Raw genomic sequence first — 19,600 nt, forward strand, 5'->3', positions numbered from 1 at the left:
TTGCCAGCATTGGGCCTTTCCCTCCTTCAGGCCTCATGGCTGCTTTTAAACCAGCCTCTACACTGTCACCCCTGGGTAGCATCCTGAGCAGAGTTCATTCTGGTGCTGTCCCTGGTGTTTCCTTGTCACCATGAAGATGTTCTCTCTTCCACTCGTGAACACAGGGACTACGAGGTACACAAGCAAATCCCTGATTTGCACAGAAGCCCTGTTTATTCTCCAGTGGGTAAGGCTGGGAGTATGTGTGCATGTGTGTGGTGTGTTCATGTGTTTCAATGAAAGCTCAGTTGAAAGCTCATGGTAACCCTACTGATAAATTGGTCCTTCCCTGGCAAGAGGAAGAGTTAGGAATATTTTAGGAAAAGGCAGCGATCCTCTGGCACTTCCCTACCAGCCTTGTATGAGCTGCTTGGTATGTGGGGACACAGACCTCGACAGTTGAAAGTAACCTCGGGAAGCCCAGAACCCATGGCCTCCTGTGGGAGAGAAGGCCCCCGAGCCCAGGAAGGGAGGCCGAGTCTCTCAGATCTGACGGGGGTGTCAGGAATACCCATTATAATGCTGTCTGCAAGTCTCAGGTACTGGCGGAGTGCGCAAAGCTGCTGCTCCCACACGCGAGGCCCAGGGGCTGCAGGCGGCCTGCGATTGTGTCTGGGCCCGGTCCTGCTGTGCAGGTGCCACCTGGGGAAGGCAACCCCCTCTGAGTCTATTCCCACAGCCTGTTGATTGGGATGGCTAGAGACCGTGTGTCCAATACTGCCTCCAGTAACTAAATTAACAAATGCCTGCTCTATGCTTTATATTTATTAACTTGCTGAATCTGTGCAACAGTCTGTGAGGTAGTTGCTGTCATTATAACCACGTTTACAGATGGAGAAACTGAGGTACAGAGAGGTGAAGGAACTTGTCTGAAGATGGTAAATGGCAGAGCCGGACTGTCCAGACCACAGACATCGGGCTCAGAGTCCACGCGCTTCATTCTCACGCTCCGCTGCCTCTTGGCTACTGTGGTATTTATAATTTCTCTTGGCAGAGGCAGAATTATTGCACTCATTCAGGAAAATAATTTGTCAATATGTGTTCATGGACTTTAAAAGGTTTTTAGCTTTTGATCCAATGAGGGAATCACTTCTGTTTATGAATGGTAAAGAAAGAATCCTGCATACAGAAAAACCCAAGTACAGTTTAAAGAACAAAAAAAAACCACAGCATCATTTATAGTAGAGAAAAAAGGGAAATAATCCAACTATCCAATAACATAATAAATGAAATCGCAGCCATCATCTAAATGGACAGTTATACGATATGATCATAGCATGTAAAATATACATCTAGACTCTTCTTTAAGACTGAAAAAAATACTCCAAAATATTACTAGTGGTTGAACTTAGGTAGTTCAAGGGAGATATGGATAGTGTTTTACTTTTTCTTTTATATACTTTACAAATGTGCTATCATATAGCCATGCTGCTTTCAGAATCGTTAATGCTATTATTTTCTGGCCCTCTGATGAAGCAGCATGACAGATAAGCCCACACGGATGGGGTGACGGGTTGAGGCCTTGCAGCAGGAGCGGAGGGGATGTGTCCCTTCTCTTCCACTCCATCCTCATCATCTCCCAAACCCGTGACAGGTACATGACTTTTGGCTCAAGCCTTTTCCACTCTGTGCTGGATGTATTAATAGAACAAGCAGTGTGGTTTGGTGGGGGAAAAAAATCAAGATTTATAATCAACATATTTGGTTGGATTAAAAAAGCTGCTAGTGCTGGGCTCAGTGGCTCATGCCTGTAATCTGAGCACTTTGGGATGCCAAGGCAGGAGGATCTCTTGAGGCCAGGAGTTCGAGACCAGCCTGGGCAATAGCAAGACACCCCCCAACCCACCTCCACCTTGTCTCTGCAAAAAATAAAAAAATTAGCCGGGCATGGTGGCCCATGCTTGTAGTCACAGCTACTTGGGAGGCTGAGGCAGGAGGATCATTTGAGCCTAGGAGTTTGAGGCTGCAGTGAGCTATGATGACACCACTGCACTCTAGCCCTTGCAACAGAGTGAGACCTTGTCTCAAACAAACAAACAAACAAACAAACAAAAAGCTGCTAGTTATCAGAGCCTGGGCTTGCTTCTTGGGCTTCTTGAACCACTGGTGTCCTTATCCATAAAACAAAAATGACCAGAAAGCCTGCCTTGGAGAACTCCCAGCCTTCCCTTCTCTTCCATGAGGCCCAGGACAGTGGTGGCAGAGCTGGAACACCCACATGGGCTGCATCTGCTTGCCACCAGTTCAAACTGTCCTTCTCTCTGGGGCGTGTCTCTCAGGGTGAGTCCTGGTGGCCTTCACATGGGCTGATCCTCCAAGCAGAGCCTGAGCCTAGTGCAGACAGTGGCAGTCTGAGGCTTCCAGAAACCTCAACTCCCACCTGCTGTCTGGGTATGGGGTCAGACATTTCATCTAGGGCAGTTGTGCTTTGTAGTTTTTAAAAGTTACAATATATAGGCTATACTATTTTAAAGTGAAGTGTTTCATCTGGGGTGGGGTGAAATGATCACCAAACATCCTGGAGGAAATGATGAAAAACTGAAAAGAAAAATAATTTTGCATTTTCTGTCTCACTTTCCATTCACCAAGTAAAATCTACTCCTTTTTTCCCCATACAATTTCACGCTGGGCATGTTTCTATGAAGATTCATATCATGCAGCCCACTCATAAGATGACACTTCATTCAGTCAATCTGTTCTTAGGAACAGTGTAAAAATACATATGTGGTGAGGTTAACTATTTTTTTATTTGAACTCTGAACACCAAAGCTGATAGCCCCCTCTCTCTTCAGATGTTTGAAATTCTTTACGTAAAAGCTTAATTTAATTTTTTATACTAATAGATCATATTTTATGATTTAATGAGATTTAAATATATCAGGCCCAAAATGTTTATTAAAAGAAAATAATGTTTTTCTTCATGTCTGAAAGGTAAAGCATATTAACACAAGACTGAGTCTTACATGAGTCTTAATCTGTTTATCTCTAAACTTCTCCGTTACTTAATTTCCCAATTACCCACTTCCTACAAATGATGGTACCATTAAGTCATATTCTGACTTACGGTATCATTTGAATTTTATTTTGCTAGGCTGCTACTTGTAAGAGTAGGAGGGAGACAATTATATCACCCAACATTTAAGTTAAGGCATCACACAATTGTCACTTTGCATTTATTTTCCTTGAATTCATACAGTTTAGAAAAAAATGTAATTCTTATTTCAATCTGACTACACCCATCAAGACAGCGAATTCAAAGATTAAAATTAAGTTGTTTTTTAATACTGTGAGGACAAAACCATGACAATATGACAGGGTGTGGCCACTGTCTAAAAAGTACTTCTTGTACATAAAATAAAGACCAGTTCTATGTCTGGTCTTTAATCCAGGTCTAACTTTTCCATAGTTTATTTTTATAGTCTTTTAACTGTTTGTTGAGTGATATGAATTCTTTTGGCTTATGCATTACATAAACATGCTATCCAAAACATTTATTATGGTATGTAGCAAGGGCCATAAAAATATTCATTGTTGAATGCAGAAATTCCACCCCTAAAAATATATCCTAAAGAAATAATTTAAAATGTGGGGACAGCTATATCCAGAAAACTTTTTGTTGCATTACTTGAAATAGTAAAAAAATGGAAACAAGCTAAATACTAAGATGAAGGTGACTGAGTAAATTATAGTCATCTAGTTGATAGAATATTTTTATAACAATTGAAAATAATGAAAGATTATATTTAAAAAGCAAGATGATTGTCATGATTTTTATTTAAATAATGTTACTATAAAAACAGTTTATGTTCCATTCAAGAAAATATGAAAAATAGACAATAGAAAGAAGAAATGTGATTATAACATCAATGAGAAAGCAGAATATACAGTTATATCTATGATATCACAATTTTTTTAAACTTTTAAAATTTTTGTTTAAATAATAGAGACTGGGTCTCACTATGTTGTCCAGGCTGGTCTTGAACTCCTGGACTCAAGCAGTCCTCCTGCCTCAGCCTCCCAAAGTGCTGGAATTATAGGCATGGGCTACCATGCCTACCCTTATTACAATTTTTTTTTAAAGAATAGATTAAGACTACTGGAAAGTTGTTTTACTGGGCTTTATTCTTTTCTTTCTTTATCAGACTGTATGTAATATAACTTACAATGAAAATATCTATTTTTCAAAACCTAGGACACCTTCACTTGCAGCATTCTTCCATTCTTGTCACCCAGATGAACCTGTGAAGTGTCAAAATCAAAGGATTGCCCCACAGGTCTTACAAGGTAGGTACTAGTATTCTGACTTTACAGGTGAGAAACAGAGACTCGAAGAGTTCAGCTAACTTGCCCAAGGTCTCAAAGCTAGTGCTGGCAGGACAGAGATTGACAATCATGTCTGACTGTCTCTAAAATGCCTGAATGCTTCTTTTCTCCTCCAGATAGTATCACTGGGAGGATCAAACAAGGCAAACATTACAGAAATGTGTGCTAGAAATCGGGGCATTGTCCCTTTCTGGGGTTTCAGGATCACCCACTATTCCCATATCCTCCTCAACAGAACTGAGATCATAACTGTGAAGCTTTGTGGAAAAAATAAACAAGAGACTGGTAATAATCTGTTAAATTTTCTTTTTCTAAATTTCTCAAATCTTTTGTTGTAGGGAAATTCTGCTCTATAAGACACTACTTGAAACAAATGGGCCAGTGGCCAGAGCTTGGAAATGTTTGTGATATGAGAAGGTCATTTGTTAGTTAGTATCTACAAATACATTATTATTATTACTTAGAAGCAATTAATAAATTACTGAAAAAGTAGTAAATTTAAAATTCTTTTTAAAGAAAGCCCCTGTTTATAGAAAATTATTCTCTAAATATACATTTTGTTTAACATTAGATCTATTTCAGCCCAAAAGAATATATGGGGTTGGGGGGATTCCTAGCTTTTAAAAATGCGCATAGGGTGTCTTATTCTCTTCCCCCTCAGTTTAGTAGTAAACAAGAGGTAGTCTGGAGTAATGAGAAGAGGTTCTCATTACTTCTAGTCTTGGCTCTTCACTGCTCCTTGGCAAGGTTCTTAATGTCTCTGGGTTCCCCTCTTCTTAGCTTTCTCCTATGCTCCCCCAAGTGTGGGAGTTACTCTTCAACACTATACATCTGGGAGATGACCTGACCTCACTAATTAGATATTTTTAATGTGTATTTATTTGAATTTGTAATACATCTACATGGTTCAAAACGTAAAAGACATAAAGGGAGATGTAGTACCATGTTTCTCCCACCTGTTCCTCTCTGGGTATCCCTGTGCCAGTTTCCAGGTTTATTTTGCAAACTCGGAAATTCCTAGAGACTATGAAGGGCAAATGGAAAGCAGTATGACTAAATTAAATCTGAATGGAAGAGATTTATTCTAAGGTGATACTACTCAAGGTGCTTATTTGCTCCCTTTATAGGCTCTCCCAAGTTCTCTGAGATTTCAAACAGCAACATTCAACTAAATTACTAAATAGCCATGACACCTTTTCAAGCAATTTGACTTTGAACTTGATAATGTGCAAAGGAAATGTTCAGCCATTTCTCTAGAACTTGGTTGATAAGAAATTTTATTTTGTCCCATTTATCATTTTCTTTTAAAAATTTGCCTTTTTCTGATGTTGAATAGGATAGAAAGGAATAAGGGAAAGATTTGTTTTTGGACTACTTTGAGATTTATACATTAGTCCAGGACAAAGCACACCAGAAATAAAATTTTAACAAAACGTCTTTAATTTCTCTTCAGCTAATCTAGTATTTGTAATCTTTCTAAGATTGCTTATGTCTGCATTTATTTATAAAGAGTGTGTTGAGCAAGGGAACAGTAGTGCAAGGAGGACAGCTAGGCAGACAAGATGTGCGTGTAGGCTACATTACCGGTACAGGCCATTGCTGAATGAAACGTCTAATTTATTAAAGCATCCTTGAAGCACTCCTGTGCTAATCAAATATTTTCCATAAATGTTTAAATTTACAATGCAAAATAAAATTAATTTTAAAGACTACTTTCTAGGGAAAGGGCATTAAAAGATTTTTTCACCCATGACAGCTTTGGATTAATTTAAAATATGGTAGTTATTTTGCAAGAGCTGGGGAACACCACCCCCTTCTGCTCGTCTGATATTCAAGGTTTATTGTACAGGAAGTAGTGATCAAAATCCAACTCAAATCATTTGGAAAAGTAACGTAATTACAAGGACATCCACCACCATCAGAAAAAAGTATAGGTTTTGAATATACACAGCAGGCCACACACTACGGACCATGGCATACAATCTAGCACTGGAGGTTGCTGCATTTGTTAATTTGTTTATGGACAAGGTTTTAAAGTTTTTTTTCCCTAGTTCTATTAATCGAATTAAGTAACTAATTAATCCCATTCATTTATTCAGTCCGCAGACATTTGTTAAGAGCCTACCAAGGACATGAGGATCAAGATTCAGTACCTACCCTCATGGAACACACAATCCGAGCGAAGGTTTACTTTTCAGTAGTCATCCAGGTTGTGCTTTTATGGCGCTTTACTGCTTCCCCTAGGACCAGGTGCCTGGGTGTGACCTCAGGCGGTGGCAGCGCCGCAGCGCGCGGTCCCGCTTTCCCTGTTGCCGGGGCAGGGCGGGGTCAGCCCTGCAGCCGCCGCCGCTGCCCCCGCGCGCTCCCTCCCGCGCGGTCTTCAATTTCGCAGCTCTGACCACCGGAAATTAGCCGAAGGCTGAGCGGACCCAGTGGAGAGCCGGCGAGCTCCGCCGGGAGGGTGCGCCCACCGGTGCCGCCGGGCGCCCGAGGGACGCGCCGCCAGGGCCCTCTCCGCCGGGGGCTCGGCGCTCGCCCACCTCTTCCAAATTTAACCATTACCTAAATCCGAAGGGAAATGAGCAAACCTCTCGGATTGGGTGTCAAGGTATTTTCAGCCTCGTTGGGCGTATTTATCCCGAAGTGTTTCCACAACAAGCTATTTCGGGGCCGCGGGGCAGGTTTCGCTCTGCGGACGCCGTGGCCACTTGCCGGGCTCCAGGCCGGCGGCGCCGCGGGCCGGTGATTCACGGCCCGACCCGGGGGTGGCGCAGCCCAAGCAGGCAGCGGGGTTGGGGGTGACTGTGACCAGGGGGGCGAAGAGGCTTCCTCCGAGCGGGGCGCCTCCACCCCTCGCGCTCCAATCAATCTGTGTCCCGAATCTGTGACTTCTTCTCGCTGCGGAAGTCTCCCAGGAGCCAAGAATAGTTCATTTTATTTCGAGTCATTTCTAGTGCCTGAGTGTCAGGACCCACGGGTTCCCCCATCCCCCGCGGGCCCACAGAGAAAAACGGGGAAGGCCGTGAAGGGGCGCCCAGGACGCGGGCTGGAAAGCTGCCCCCCCGCCGCCGCCTCCTAACCTCTTGCTCAAAAGAGGAGCCCGCCCGGCCGCCCGGGGTGGGGGCAGGTTGGGGCGCAGGTCTAAGAGGGCTATGCGAGCTACTCTGTAACGCTCAGGAAGTGAAGCTTGTGGTTTTGGGGGCTGAGCTCGGAAGATTAAAAAAAAGAGAGAGACACAGAGCAGTCTCTCCCGAAAGCAAGATTCCGTTTGAAAACTTTCGGAGCGCGGTGCCCGCGCCCTGACCCCGCAGGTAGGTCCGCTGAGCCAGTTCTGCATCTCCCGTCCTGGCGGGGTTCGGCCACGAAGACTGGCAGGTCCCTGGCGCTGCGGGGGCGACCAGAGGGCACAGCCGGGTTCCCACTTGCTGCCGGCCGTTGTGCGTGAGCCGCGAGAGCTCTGGTCACTGGGTTAGGGCGCGACTCGCGCAGCAAGGCTGGAAATCTGGATCAGGGGGCGGCGTGCCAGGCAGTCTGGTGGTTCAGCAGCAGAGCGGAATCCACCCGGGAAGGAAACATCTGGTGGGGAGCCGGCGGCAGCTGGGCTTGGGAGGCCGCCCCCTCAGCGCTTTCAGCTCCCGCCTTCCCGGGTCCGGATCACGAGGAGAGGCCCGGAGGGCCTGCGTGCGCTGAGGGGGCTGCCCCGCCTCGCGGCCACCAGCTGCAACGCGGGGTTGCCTTCCCACGCGCTGGGCCCTCAGCCCTAATACCCTCTACCTCCTCCATCACCACCCCGCAACCAGCAAAGCAGGCCAGGGAGCGAGGCAGGCGCGGGTTTGCAGCCCGGGGGACAGGCCGCCCGGTCCGCCTGGTCTCTCGAGGTCCCTGCCAGCTCAGACCCAGCGCGGTTGCTGCCAGCTACCCCGCCCCGCACCCGCCCCGCTCCCAGCCAACGCAGGTCTAAACCGCAGTGACACTCTTGGGATAGCTTCACCCCGTTTTCCTTTTCTTCCCAGTTTCATGGTTTTTTAAAGAATTGTTTTTAGCGTTTGTGGCGTTTTAGCGTTTGTGGCCAAGGAGTGCAGGAAGCGGCAGAACCCTGGCCCTGGACGCCAATCCGGACGGAGGCGGATGGCACCCTCACTCCTAGGGGCATTCTGGCGTTCAGGTCGCGGGAAAAGTCGCTGGGGCCCCACGACCATGTCCCAGCTGTCTTTTGTCCCGGGTCTGTCCCCACTCCTTCTCTGGGGAAGGGGACACCACGAGGCTGCGGATCTGGAAAAGGGGGCGTGTAACCTCCACGGACTGAGTCCCCGAAGACTCGTTTGGAGCCAAGAGCGCCAACGGACAGACTTACACTATGTCCTGCTTCTGGCCCTGGGCGCCCAGCGGCTCCTAGTCCGGCATTCTACACCGCGCGAAGGACAAGGACTAGGGGGCCTGACCCGGCCGAGTTCCCAGCGCCCTTGTTTCTGAACCAGCCGAGGCCAAAGAGAGCTGCTGAGTCCCAATAGGCTGCAGCTCGTGCGTGAACTCAGACCGCATCGCCTTCACCCCCAGAGGCAGGCAGATTCGTTTACCCCAGACCTCTTTGGCCACGGGGTCCCGCCCCCGGAGCCGGCCGGGAGCTGAGCTGCAGGCGCAGCCCCTCCTCCCCGTCAGGCTCAGATTTCGACCCAGGATTAGGTGAACTGATTGGGGTTAATGAGAGCGACGCAGCGGACAGCTAGCTCCCCCGGGGCTTGCGCCCGAACCCCGCTTTCTGGCTACTGCCAGTGCAGCCTGAGCCCTCTGGAGTCTTATTTGTCCTCTAAACTGTCGGTGCACCTCGGACTTGGGACACCCCGCATTTCCCAGTCAGCTTGCGCGGATCGGGCTCCACTTCCCTAGGACAAGATTTTTGGTGACAGAACGGAAAATGCCTTTTCCCGGGACCTGGTTTCCAAGGTTAGGTCCTATCGTCTGGGGTGTCGTGACGCGGCTCCGGCCTGTGCCCGCCACACTCGCGGCTCCGGGGCCAACTGTTTCCCCACGTGGGGCATGAGTGAGGGGCGAGTGGGATCACCGGATGCGAGTTTCTCCCGGGGCGGGGGTTGATCCTCGGCCACTCCCCTCACCTTCCTGTCCCTCTGCGCTCCCGCCTCCCTTCTCAGGCCTCTGCTGCCCCCGGTCCCTCCGCTGCTGTCCCCTCAACCCCGCCCTTCAGTGCTGTCTAGTGCGCGCCGCTCCTGCCCCCCTTTCTCTCCAGGCTGTAGCGGGCTCCTGAAGGTCTTGGCTCCTTGCCCCTTCCGGGTCCTCGACCACTGACGCATCCCCGGCCCCTAAACTGATACGCGCGTCTCCACCCTCCCTTCCTGGCCGTAAAGCAGAGCCAAGCAGGTCGAGTTGGGGTAACCGATCCGCCGGGGACTACCACTCTCCGGAGAGTTTGATTGCGGGAACTGGCTTTGCTAGGGAAGGGGAGGGGCTGGGGGCGTGGGCAGGGCAGAGGAAAGGGGCCTAAGCCGGGCCCCAGGACAGTTTTTGCCGCTGAGCTGTGGCAGTGGCGGCGGCGGCAGCGGGCTCGCGCCACCTGTCCGAGTGCCACCTGGTGAGCGCGGCGCAGCGGGGCCAAGCCCCTCCTCCAGCGGCCCTTCTTCACTCCTCTCTGGCCCACGCTCTCCCTCCGCCTGGGTGCCCAGTCCCCGGCCCGGGAGGGTGCTGACTTGTGTTTGCACCCGGTTTTCTTCCCCTCTCAGGTCTCTGCCGGGCTGGAGCTGAGCAAGCGCTCGGAGTGACCGTGGGCTGACGGCTGCTCCAGGGACCCTTGGAGCGGAGTGGGGAGAGCGCCAAGCCACCATGCCGCGCTCGTTCCTCGTCAAGAGCAAGAAGGCTCACAGCTACCACCAGCCGCGCTCCCCAGGACCAGACTATTCCCTCCGTTTGGAGAATGTACCGACGCCCAGCCGAGCAGGTGCGAGGCGCTCGCGGGCCAGGCGGGGCTACCCTCAGGGACGCTTACTCTGCACCCTGCCTGCCACACCATTCTCCGGGAACTGGGAGGGAGGCCCCAACGCCCCCTTTGCTGCCGTTTTTGTTTCTTCTGGTCCTGGTTCTTCCTGGGCTTGTCGCCTAGGTGCTACCGCCTCTCTGCGCCTGCCCTCGGATCTGGGAAAGTTCCCGGCCGGGTCTAGGAGGAGAGGGGACGCTTGGGTTTCACGGTCTGGGGGGCGCCGCTCCAGAACTATCAGGCTCAGCAGGGCCCAGCCTGAACCCCTCTCCTGCCTCCTCTCCGCAGACAGCACTTCGAGTGCAGGCGGGGCTAAGGCGGAGGCCCGGGACCGTTTGTCCCCTGAGTCGCAGCTGACCGAGGGCCCCGACAGAGCCTCCGGGTCCCCAGATAGCTGCGAGGGCAGCGTCTGCGATCAGAGCTCGGAGTTTGAGGACTTCTGGAGGCCTCCGTCGCCCTCCGTGTCTCCAGGTAGGGGCCCGTTGGGAGCTCCTAGGGCAGGGACCGCAGGGACCCCGCGGTGAGGAGGGAATCGGCATGACCTTCGGTGTAGAAATGCTAAATGGATGACGGAGAGTCTTTCAAGGAGCAGGGAGCTTGTTCGTGGGGGAAGGAGCCCAGTGGGGAGGCATCCGGCCTCTCTGGGACCCCGACAACTTGCAGCCGGATCCATTGCCTTCATCCAAGGCGGTGAGACCCTGGCTGCATGTCCCTTAAACATGCGTTTGTGCAGAGCTGGCCGGTGAAAGAAAACACGCCCAGCGGTCTCAACTGGCAGCAATGTCGACATTTCATTTTCTGACCAGAGCTGATTGTTTAGAAAGTGCTAGGATCCCAGATTCTAGACCTCCAACCCTCAACCAAACGGAGGCCTGGGCATTCTGGGCCTGGCAGGGGTAGGCGCCTGGCGGAAGCGGTCCGGGACGAAAATCTCAGCCTGCTGCTTGGTCTTCGCAGGCGCGGATTGGGGGCCTGTTTCATTTTTCGTTTTGCCAGGTTCACGCAGCCTCAGGGGACCAGCCTTGGGTTTCATGCTAGAGAGCAAACCAGTTTCGGGCAAACCGAGTGACTGCACGTTGGGGGGTCGGGGGCGGCGTGGGGGCGTCTCGGGTCCTGGCCGGGGGAACGAATAAGCAGACCAAACGGATTCTGCCAAGGGCCGGTTATATCCAGATTATATTTACAAGTTTTAAAAGATACCACCACCACCACTACCCATTCCACACTCAGTGAGTTGATTTGGGTAAACCCATAGCTCCAGCGAGTGCGTCTGGGAGCAGGAGGGTTCTTCCTGGCTGTGCACTAAATGGCCCGGCAAGGAATGGGTGCCGCTGGAGCGCCTCCGACTGAAACTCGGGTACAGCCTCTCAATGAAGCGGCAAGCCTGGACTGGGGGGGGGGGGGTGGGGAGATTGTGTCAGATTCGTTTGGTATCTAGTTTTAGCAAAGTTCATGTGGGTGGACGTGCAGCAGGCCGAGGATTCAGAAAGCTGTTCCCCTTGCAGGTGGTGGCCAAACCTTATGGATAATTATAAAATTATTCTCTGAGAAATTGGGAAATTCTAGTTTTTCCCTCCATCAGACTATAACAGGAATGGGAATGGGGAACATTTGGTGGGCAGTTCAAGCCCAAAGCTCCTTTCCCGCTGCCCCTTTGCTACCTGCTCTGGACACTTAACTTTGGGGAAACTTCCGGTTTTTTTCAGCTATATACGTCTCAGGTAGTCCGGGGCCGCATTTGATTGACTCTCTCCCTCCTTCCTCATGGATCCCAGGAAGAAAAAGGATTAAGAGCACATTGGGGCTGGGAGAGTGGCGCGCTGGTGGCTGGACCTCCGCCCAGGAGCGCTGTCCAGGGCCGGAACAGCCGCCGCCTTCTCCTCCAGTAGAGCTCAATTCCGAGAGTTTGCTGACGCATCTTTCCCTATGGGACCTCTAGGTGCCAGGGTTCAGCCAGAAAATATCCTCGTAACGCCCAGCGCTGCCGCTGTCGCTATCCTCGCACAGATTTTACCTCTCTCCTCACTCGAGGTCATTTACGTTGTCTGCTGCCCCGTCGCCTCCAGCGCCCCAGAGGCCCCAGGGCCCTGGCCGTGTTTTACCCCGGGGTGCCCAGCAGCTAGCGCAGCCCCTGGCCGTGTTCTGCTCAAGTTCCGTGTGCCCCGCAGTCGGCAAACACGCCAAGCCCGCAGGCGCCGCCGGGCGGCCTCCGCCCCGCCGTCTGAAGCCTGACCAGACGCCCTCTTGTGCCTCCACAGCCTCGGAGAAGTCGCTGTGCCAGTCGCTGGACGAAGCCCAGCCCTTCCCCCTGCCTTTCAAGCCGTACTCGTGGAGCGGCCTGGCGGGTTCTGACCTGCGGCACCTGGTGCAGAGCTACCGGCCGTGCGCGGCCCTGGAGCGTGGTGCGGGCCTGGGCCTCTTCTGCGAACGCACCCCGGAGCCGGGCCACCCGGCCGCGCTGTACGGCCCAGAGAGGGCTGCGGGCGGCGCGGGGGCTGGGGCGCCGGCGAGCTGTCGCGCAGGGGGCGGCGCCGCTGGCAGCGCGGGCTTGGGGCTCTACAGCGACTTCGGGCCCGCGGCGGCCGGCCTGTATGAGCGGTCGACAGCAGCGGCGGGCGGGCTGTACTCAGAGCGCGGCCACGGGCTGCACCCGGACAAGGGCGCGGGCGTCAAGGTGGAGTCCGAACTGTTGTGCACCCGCCTGCTGCTGGGCGGCGGCTCCTACAAGTGCATCAAGTGCAGCAAGGTAAGGCTCCCGCACTCCCGGCCTCGCTGGCCACGCGCCCGCGTCCCCGGCCCGCACCCCTCCAGCTCCCGCGCCCCGCGCCCCGCGCCCGCGCTCAGCGGCCTTCTCCCCGGCCCCACCCACCTCAGGTGTTCTCCACTCCGCACGGGCTCGAGGTGCACGTGCGCAGGTCCCACAGCGGCACCAGACCCTTTGCCTGCGAGATGTGCGGCAAGACCTTCGGGCACGCGGTGAGCCTGGAGCAGCACAAAGCCGTGCACTCGCAGGTGAGCGCGGGGCGCACGGCTCGAGCGGCCCTGCTTAGGTTTTTGCATTCGGGGATCTTCTCCGCGCTGCACCAGCAGCTCTCCGCCTGGCTGTTTTCTCCCAACTGCTTCCAGGCTTCTTCCCCAACCCTCCACAGTGTCCCCTTGCCCTGGTGTAGGTATGTCAGGAAAGTAGGTGGTGGCCGGCTCAGGACTTGATGGCAGCCTAGATTTTGGTGTTTTATCGTTGTGAACCTGGAAAGTATGATTTCAACCATTACTTTGAGTTTGAGGAAGGTTTGCACGGACTCGTGCTGCTGATATATCAGATTTATCAGCTGCTGCTTTTCGTGGCTTCTTTTCACCAAATGGTTGTCACTTAATTTGCATTGACCCCTCTCCACTGCAAATACAGGACCTCAACTCATTTAGAGCACCCAGTAGCATATCTACTCTGCTATTTTTTCATTCATTCATTTGTAAATATCTGTTGCCTAACTTCCAGGTACCAAGTACTTGAGAATCCTGTATCACACAAAGTCCTTGACAGGATCCCGGTGTCGAGATTACAGTTTAGCTGAGAGACAGAGGATAGATATGCAAATCAATACACTAATAAGTAGAATAGGAGAATGCTTACTTACAAAGTCTTATTAACTAAAAATTTTGTGAGTTTTACCTCCAGGAAAGAAAAAAGAATAAACAATAATAATAAAAAGAACAAAGTCTTATCAACTAAAAGAGTATCCGTCCATCTCCCCCAACACCCACACTGGCTGGGGAGGGGGGCATCTCAAGTGACTGAGGTCTCAGTCTCTTGTTGAGGAGGGTGGAGAAGTGTGTGTAAATGGGTGTCAAAAAGCAGGGTGTGGATATGTTTTCGCCATGGGGTGTGATGGGTTGTGGGTAAAAAGTGTTTTGGTAGAAAAAGTGTTGAAGGGTGGTGGGTGTCAAAGGATAAGGGTGGGGAGTGTGGAGACTGGAAATAAATGGGGGACGGAGGATGATGGGGCAGGCTATATGGAAGGGGAGTCCTGGCTTTTGGGATTTTAGGGTCAGGTTATCGGTGAGGAAAGAAAGTAGCAGCCTAGGTGGCAGCATTAGGAGTGCCGCATCTTTCTCTGCAGGAAAGGAGCTTTGACTGTAAGATCTGTGGCAAGAGCTTCAAGAGGTCATCCACCCTGTCCACACACCTGCTCATCCACTCAGACACCCGGCCCTACCCCTGTCAGTACTGTGGCAAGAGGTTTCACCAGAAGTCAGACATGAAGAAACACACCTTCATCCACACGGGTAAGCTGAAGGCCCTTGGCTTGTTGGCTTGTAGGAAACATTCTGAAACCAATGTATTGTAACTCACCTTCCTTGTGATAGTATGGCCCCCATAAGTGGTGGATGAGGCCTTCCAGATGAAGTTAATCACTGCTATTTGTTAAAGAAAACCAAAGAGGCAAGATTCTCTTGGGTTCATTTACAGACATGATGCTCCCCAGAGTGGCCTTGACTTGGGGCTGTGTCTGAAGACCACTCAGCAGGTTAGCTTGCAGGTTTTCTATCCCTGGGAAGAATATTTTCCTCTACTTTAGCAGCTGCTTCCACTGCTGCCTGCTCTGGGTGAAATATGAAGCTTCAGGGTCCTCTCCATTGTCTCAAGTCCTGGGGATTGAGGACTTTCTCTAGCGCTCCCACCCAGCCTTTTGCAGGAGGGACTCATGAGTGGCCTCTCTGACTGCATTTTTAGGAGTCTAAAAGCTTATTCTGATTTAGGAGGAAAAAACAATGACAGATATTACTAAGCTCTCTGCTAAGGACTTTTAAAATGTATAATCTCATTTTATGCTGATATCTTTGAGAGGTAGAGACTACTCCTTACCCTCATTTTAGAGATGGGGAAAGTGAGACACAAAAGGGCTAGGTAGGCTGGGCGCGGTGGCTCACGCCTGTAATCCTAGCACTCTGGGAGGCCGAGGCGGGCGGATTGTTTGAGCTCAGGAGTTCGAGTCTAGCCTGAGCAAGAGCGAGACCCTGTCTCTACTAAAAATAGAAAAGAAATTATATGGACAGCTAAAAACATATATATATATAGAAAAAGTTAGCCGGGCATGGTGGTACATGCCTGTAGTTCCAGCTACTCGGGAGGCTGAGGCAGGAGGATTGCTCGAGCCCAGGAGTTTGAGGTTGCTGTGAGCTAGGCTAACGCCACGGCACTCACTCTAGCCCGGGCAACAGAGTGAGACTCTGTCTGAAAAAAAAAAAAAAAAAAAAGAAGGGCTAGGTAACCTGCCCAAAGTCATGCTGCTAGCAAGTGACAGGGCCAGAGCTCAAATTCAGGTCTGTCTGACTTCACAAATGTCCATGTTCTTGAACATGGTTTATCACATTCTACTTTCAGCATCATGAAGGTTCGTAGATATAGAAAGCTGCTATTCACTTATTGCCCTTTTCAAAATATCAGCAAGTTTATGCCATAGTAATGATAACTCCTTACTTGTTATAATGCTTTATAATTTTAAAGGACTTTCACAGCTATCATTTCATTTGATCCTACTGCCACTCCTTAAAGTAGAAGGAACTGTTCTTACCATCCTGAAACTCAAGAGAAATTGAACGATTTACCAAAAGCCAGACTGAGTGAATCATGGAGCCATGGAATGTTCCAGCTTCCAATCCTGGACTCTTTCCCTAACACTTTATGTGCAGATGGGGATTTTAATGCCTGGAGCATTCTCTTTAATAGTCAGCAAGACATTTACATGAGACCCGGAATTTCTGACAATATATTTCTCACAATATATTCCAAATACCCACCACTGATGTTTATAAATATGTTTAGGCATTATAGATATTCTCATCAGAAAACCCAGAAAAATATCCTACTTTAATCTTTCCCCCTCACATGAAATTTCCATGTAATTCACTCCTTATAAGTAAAGGTATTCAGGACATTTATCAAAATGTAACTAGGATCTTGACTGAATGAAACATTAAGCTGTTATCAAAGACTTTCATTATATTAATAGAATTTGTTTCTTAGATTTGTTTGACCCTAAAGGGATAGGATAAATTTTGATGGGTGATTCCTTATCAAGTAAATCTGAAGCCTGAAAATAGAAACAAGTTCAAGAGGGACAGAGGGTTCCTCAAAAACAAACTTCATCTCTTTTGCATTTTTTCCAGGGTTCAGCCCTGTCTATAATGCCATGCCAGGGCTATTTGGAAATTCATGCCATTTACCCAAATGTTAAACAACATGTGAAATCGGGAGAGAGACAAAACCTCTTCACGTTCTGTTATTTATTAATTTGTGGCAAAGAATGGCTGGTATATAAAGAATCCTGTTATTAACCTCATAAACAGAAAGTAAAATCAAGACAGAAGAGGATCAGCTACCTCAAGAAATACTTTGTGGCCCAAATGTGGATTTTTAGAATAAGATTTTGAGAAATGTCCATGTTTCAGATACATTCTGCTATCCTTCAAGAGTAAGAAAGAAGCCAGGCATGGTAGCTCACATCTGAAATCCTAGCACTTTGAAAGGCCAAGGCAGGAGGATCACTTAAGGACAGGAGTTCAAGACCAGCCTGGGCAATAGTGAGACGTCATCTCTATAAAAATTTAAAAAATTACCTGGCTGTGGTTGGTGGCACATGACTGTAGTCCTAGCTACTCTGGAGCCCAAGAGTTGGAGGCTGCAGTGAGCTATGATGATGCCACTGCACTCTACACTAGGCAACAGAGTGAGATCCTGTCTCAAAAAAAAAAAAAAAAAAGTAATAAAGAAGGCAGGCTCACTGGTCCATACAAATTAACACCCACTTGGAAATTCAGATTTGAAAAATTCCTCTGAATTCGAACAGTCACACAGTTTTAGGACAGCTCCTCCCCTCCCCCTCCTGTTGAACATCTGTTCTGGGTGCTCTCTGCTTCTAAAATCAAAAGAGTCCTCCAGGGGTGGATTCAGCTGGGGTGGGGGGTGGGACCATGGCTTTTGCTCTGTTTCCGTTTAGCAGGAAACGGTTTGAGGCCTTTGGCTGGGAACCCCCACTCAGAACGTCGCCCTTTCACCTGGTGCACTCATGCCTCCCAGGATCGCATTGCAGGCTGGGAGTCGGTTCATGTTGGCAACTCATCACCCTCCAGGTTGCTTGAAGGCCTTAGACTGTGCTGCAGCCAGCTGCTGCCAAGAGCATGTGGTTCACAGGGGGTCCCCTCTAGCTTTATCATAGACTTACACTTCTCCCCTCCCCCATCCATCCCCGCAGGTGAGAAGCCCCACAAGTGCCAGGTGTGTGGCAAAGCATTCAGCCAGAGCTCCAACCTCATCACCCACAGCCGCAAGCACACAGGCTTCAAGCCCTTTGGCTGTGACCTTTGTGGGAAGGGCTTCCAGAGGAAGGTGGACCTCCGGAGGCACCGGGAGACACAGCACGGGCTCAAGTGAGCACCTGGCTGGCTGCGAGCAGCAGCTACACAACACTACAGAGAGCATCCTCCCCGCTTGCCGCCACCCCCTTCCAACTTCTCAGGCCCCCCAGGTCCAGTCTGCAGATCCCACCAGGGTGCTCCTTTGCCTTATTTCCTGGAGCTGCCAGAGGGGATGAGGTAACTTTTCAAAGTTCAGCCCAGAGTGGGAACAAAGGACTTACTGGGCTTTGGACACAAATAAGCTCCTCCACACCTGAATATGCAAAGTCAAGTGGGAATCAGATGAAGTCTTGGGCGCCACAGTCCTTCACATTCCCAACCCTGCTCCACCAACAGGAAGGTCCTTTGGGTTTCTTGCCTCCACCTGGTCTACCCCAGACACTTGTGTGGAAGATGAGGGATCACTATTTACAATGGGAACACATGCTAATGTTTTTATGTAGAAAGAAGAAGGAGTGTTGTTTTTCTTTCTTTCCTTCTGGGGAGTTGGTTGACCCTTTTCTTTTGGGTACTGCCTGTAAATCTTGGAGGAATCATTTCTCCTCCTCGAAGACTGCTTCAGAAACTGATTTGGGGAAGGAATTGAATACTTTTGAAATCACAAGATGCACTGTCAAGCCTGTCCCAAGAAGGAGCAGAAGAAAAGTGGACTTGGTGACGAGAGAGCATTAGAGGGCTGCCCTACAGGAGGTAAAAGCCCAGAGCATTGGCTGTGGGTCACCAAGGTACCAGGCACCAAGCTAGGTACCAGGGAGCAGAGATTAAAGTCACAACCCCTGCCCCTCAAAAGCTAACGGTTGCACCTCCAACTGGCTATATCTGTTCTTTCCCTCAGAGGGAGTTCTGAGAAGACAACACAGGGTCTTGAGCTTTCCCTTTGACTCTTTTGGATTTTATCAAATGTAAACGAAAAGTAGCTGATCAGTGACTTCAAAGATTTATTTGTATATTCAGTTTTTTATTGTTAAGCTGATATTTTTAAGATGTCTGAGCTAGCAGGCATGTGGGTGAAGCCTCTGTCTTCAACTCTGACCCTCCATGTGAACCACAGAGGGAAAAAAGTGGTATTTTTACTCTGATGAGGTTTGTAAATGTTTTTAGATCTTCTGGAGTGCATTATGTTTGTTAATACATATTTATTAGAGTGACGTTTTAAGTTAATAAAGTGTTAAGACTATTACAGATTGCTTTCATTTAGGCAGCGAACTTGAGAAAGACCTTTGTTTTAGTCTGTGGGGGAAGCTGGCGCTGAAGGAAACTGCTGTGGAAATAGGAGTGAAGCAGACAAGCCAACATCCAGAACAGTACAATCCGATTGGTCTGGTTTCCATATGCTTTATTCTTTTCTTCCACGCCTCAGAGATACTTCTTTCTTAACAGGAAAACTATTATAGAAGGGGTACGAAACTAAGCTCCTGCTTGTAAAGTCCCTGATGGTCCCACAGGTACATAAGCTCTTTCCTCTGAGAATTTCAAAGTGCTTTTTGTTTTGTGTTGTTTTTTGTTTTTTAAATAGGTCAGATGCTCCCAAATGAATAAAGAAATCACTGGCCTTAGGTCCAGAGATTTGAGTCTTAGTCACAGCCCTATCACCAACACATTGGGTGTTGGGCAAATCTTTTGACTTCCCTGATACCGGTTTCCTTGACCATAAAATGTGCATATGGTTCTTCCATCCCAATCCAACCCTGACTACTTTGATTCTGTATAGAACGGAGAGGAGAAAACACATGAGACTGGTTAGTTTGCCTCACCTAAGGCAAGTCACAAATCTAAAGATGCATGAGGAGCAGTAAAATTGGGATCTGGGTTATTTCTGGCTTGTCCCATCTGTGG

At 49.6% G+C, this 19,600-nt stretch overlaps 1 protein-coding gene across 3 annotated transcripts; it reads left to right on the forward strand.

Moving 5' to 3' along the window:
* The first annotated feature begins 7,507 nt into the window (after positions 1-7,507).
* GFI1 (growth factor independent 1 transcriptional repressor) lies at positions 7,508-18,941 on the forward strand. Of its 3 annotated transcripts, none has more exons than XM_045547533.1 (7): positions 7,508-7,673; positions 10,098-10,312; positions 10,637-10,819; positions 12,607-13,094; positions 13,223-13,360; positions 14,467-14,632; positions 17,602-18,941. In XM_045547533.1, exons 2-7 carry the CDS (start codon positions 10,198-10,200, stop codon positions 17,778-17,780), a joined length of 1,269 nt encoding a protein of 422 aa, XP_045403489.1. In that variant the 5' UTR covers positions 7,508-7,673; positions 10,098-10,197; the 3' UTR covers positions 17,781-18,941. The 3 variants fall into 3 exon arrangements, with proteins under 3 accessions (XP_045403489.1, XP_045403488.1, XP_045403490.1); XM_045547532.1 differs by lacking the exon at positions 7,508-7,673 and adding an exon at positions 7,713-9,949; XM_045547534.1 differs by lacking the exon at positions 7,508-7,673 and adding an exon at positions 7,713-9,738.
* The last annotated feature ends 659 nt before the right edge of the window (positions 18,942-19,600 follow it).

This window comes from Lemur catta, chromosome 3 (assembly GCF_020740605.2).
Source record: "Lemur catta isolate mLemCat1 chromosome 3, mLemCat1.pri, whole genome shotgun sequence".
Lineage (NCBI taxonomy): Eukaryota > Metazoa > Chordata > Mammalia > Primates > Lemuridae > Lemur > Lemur catta.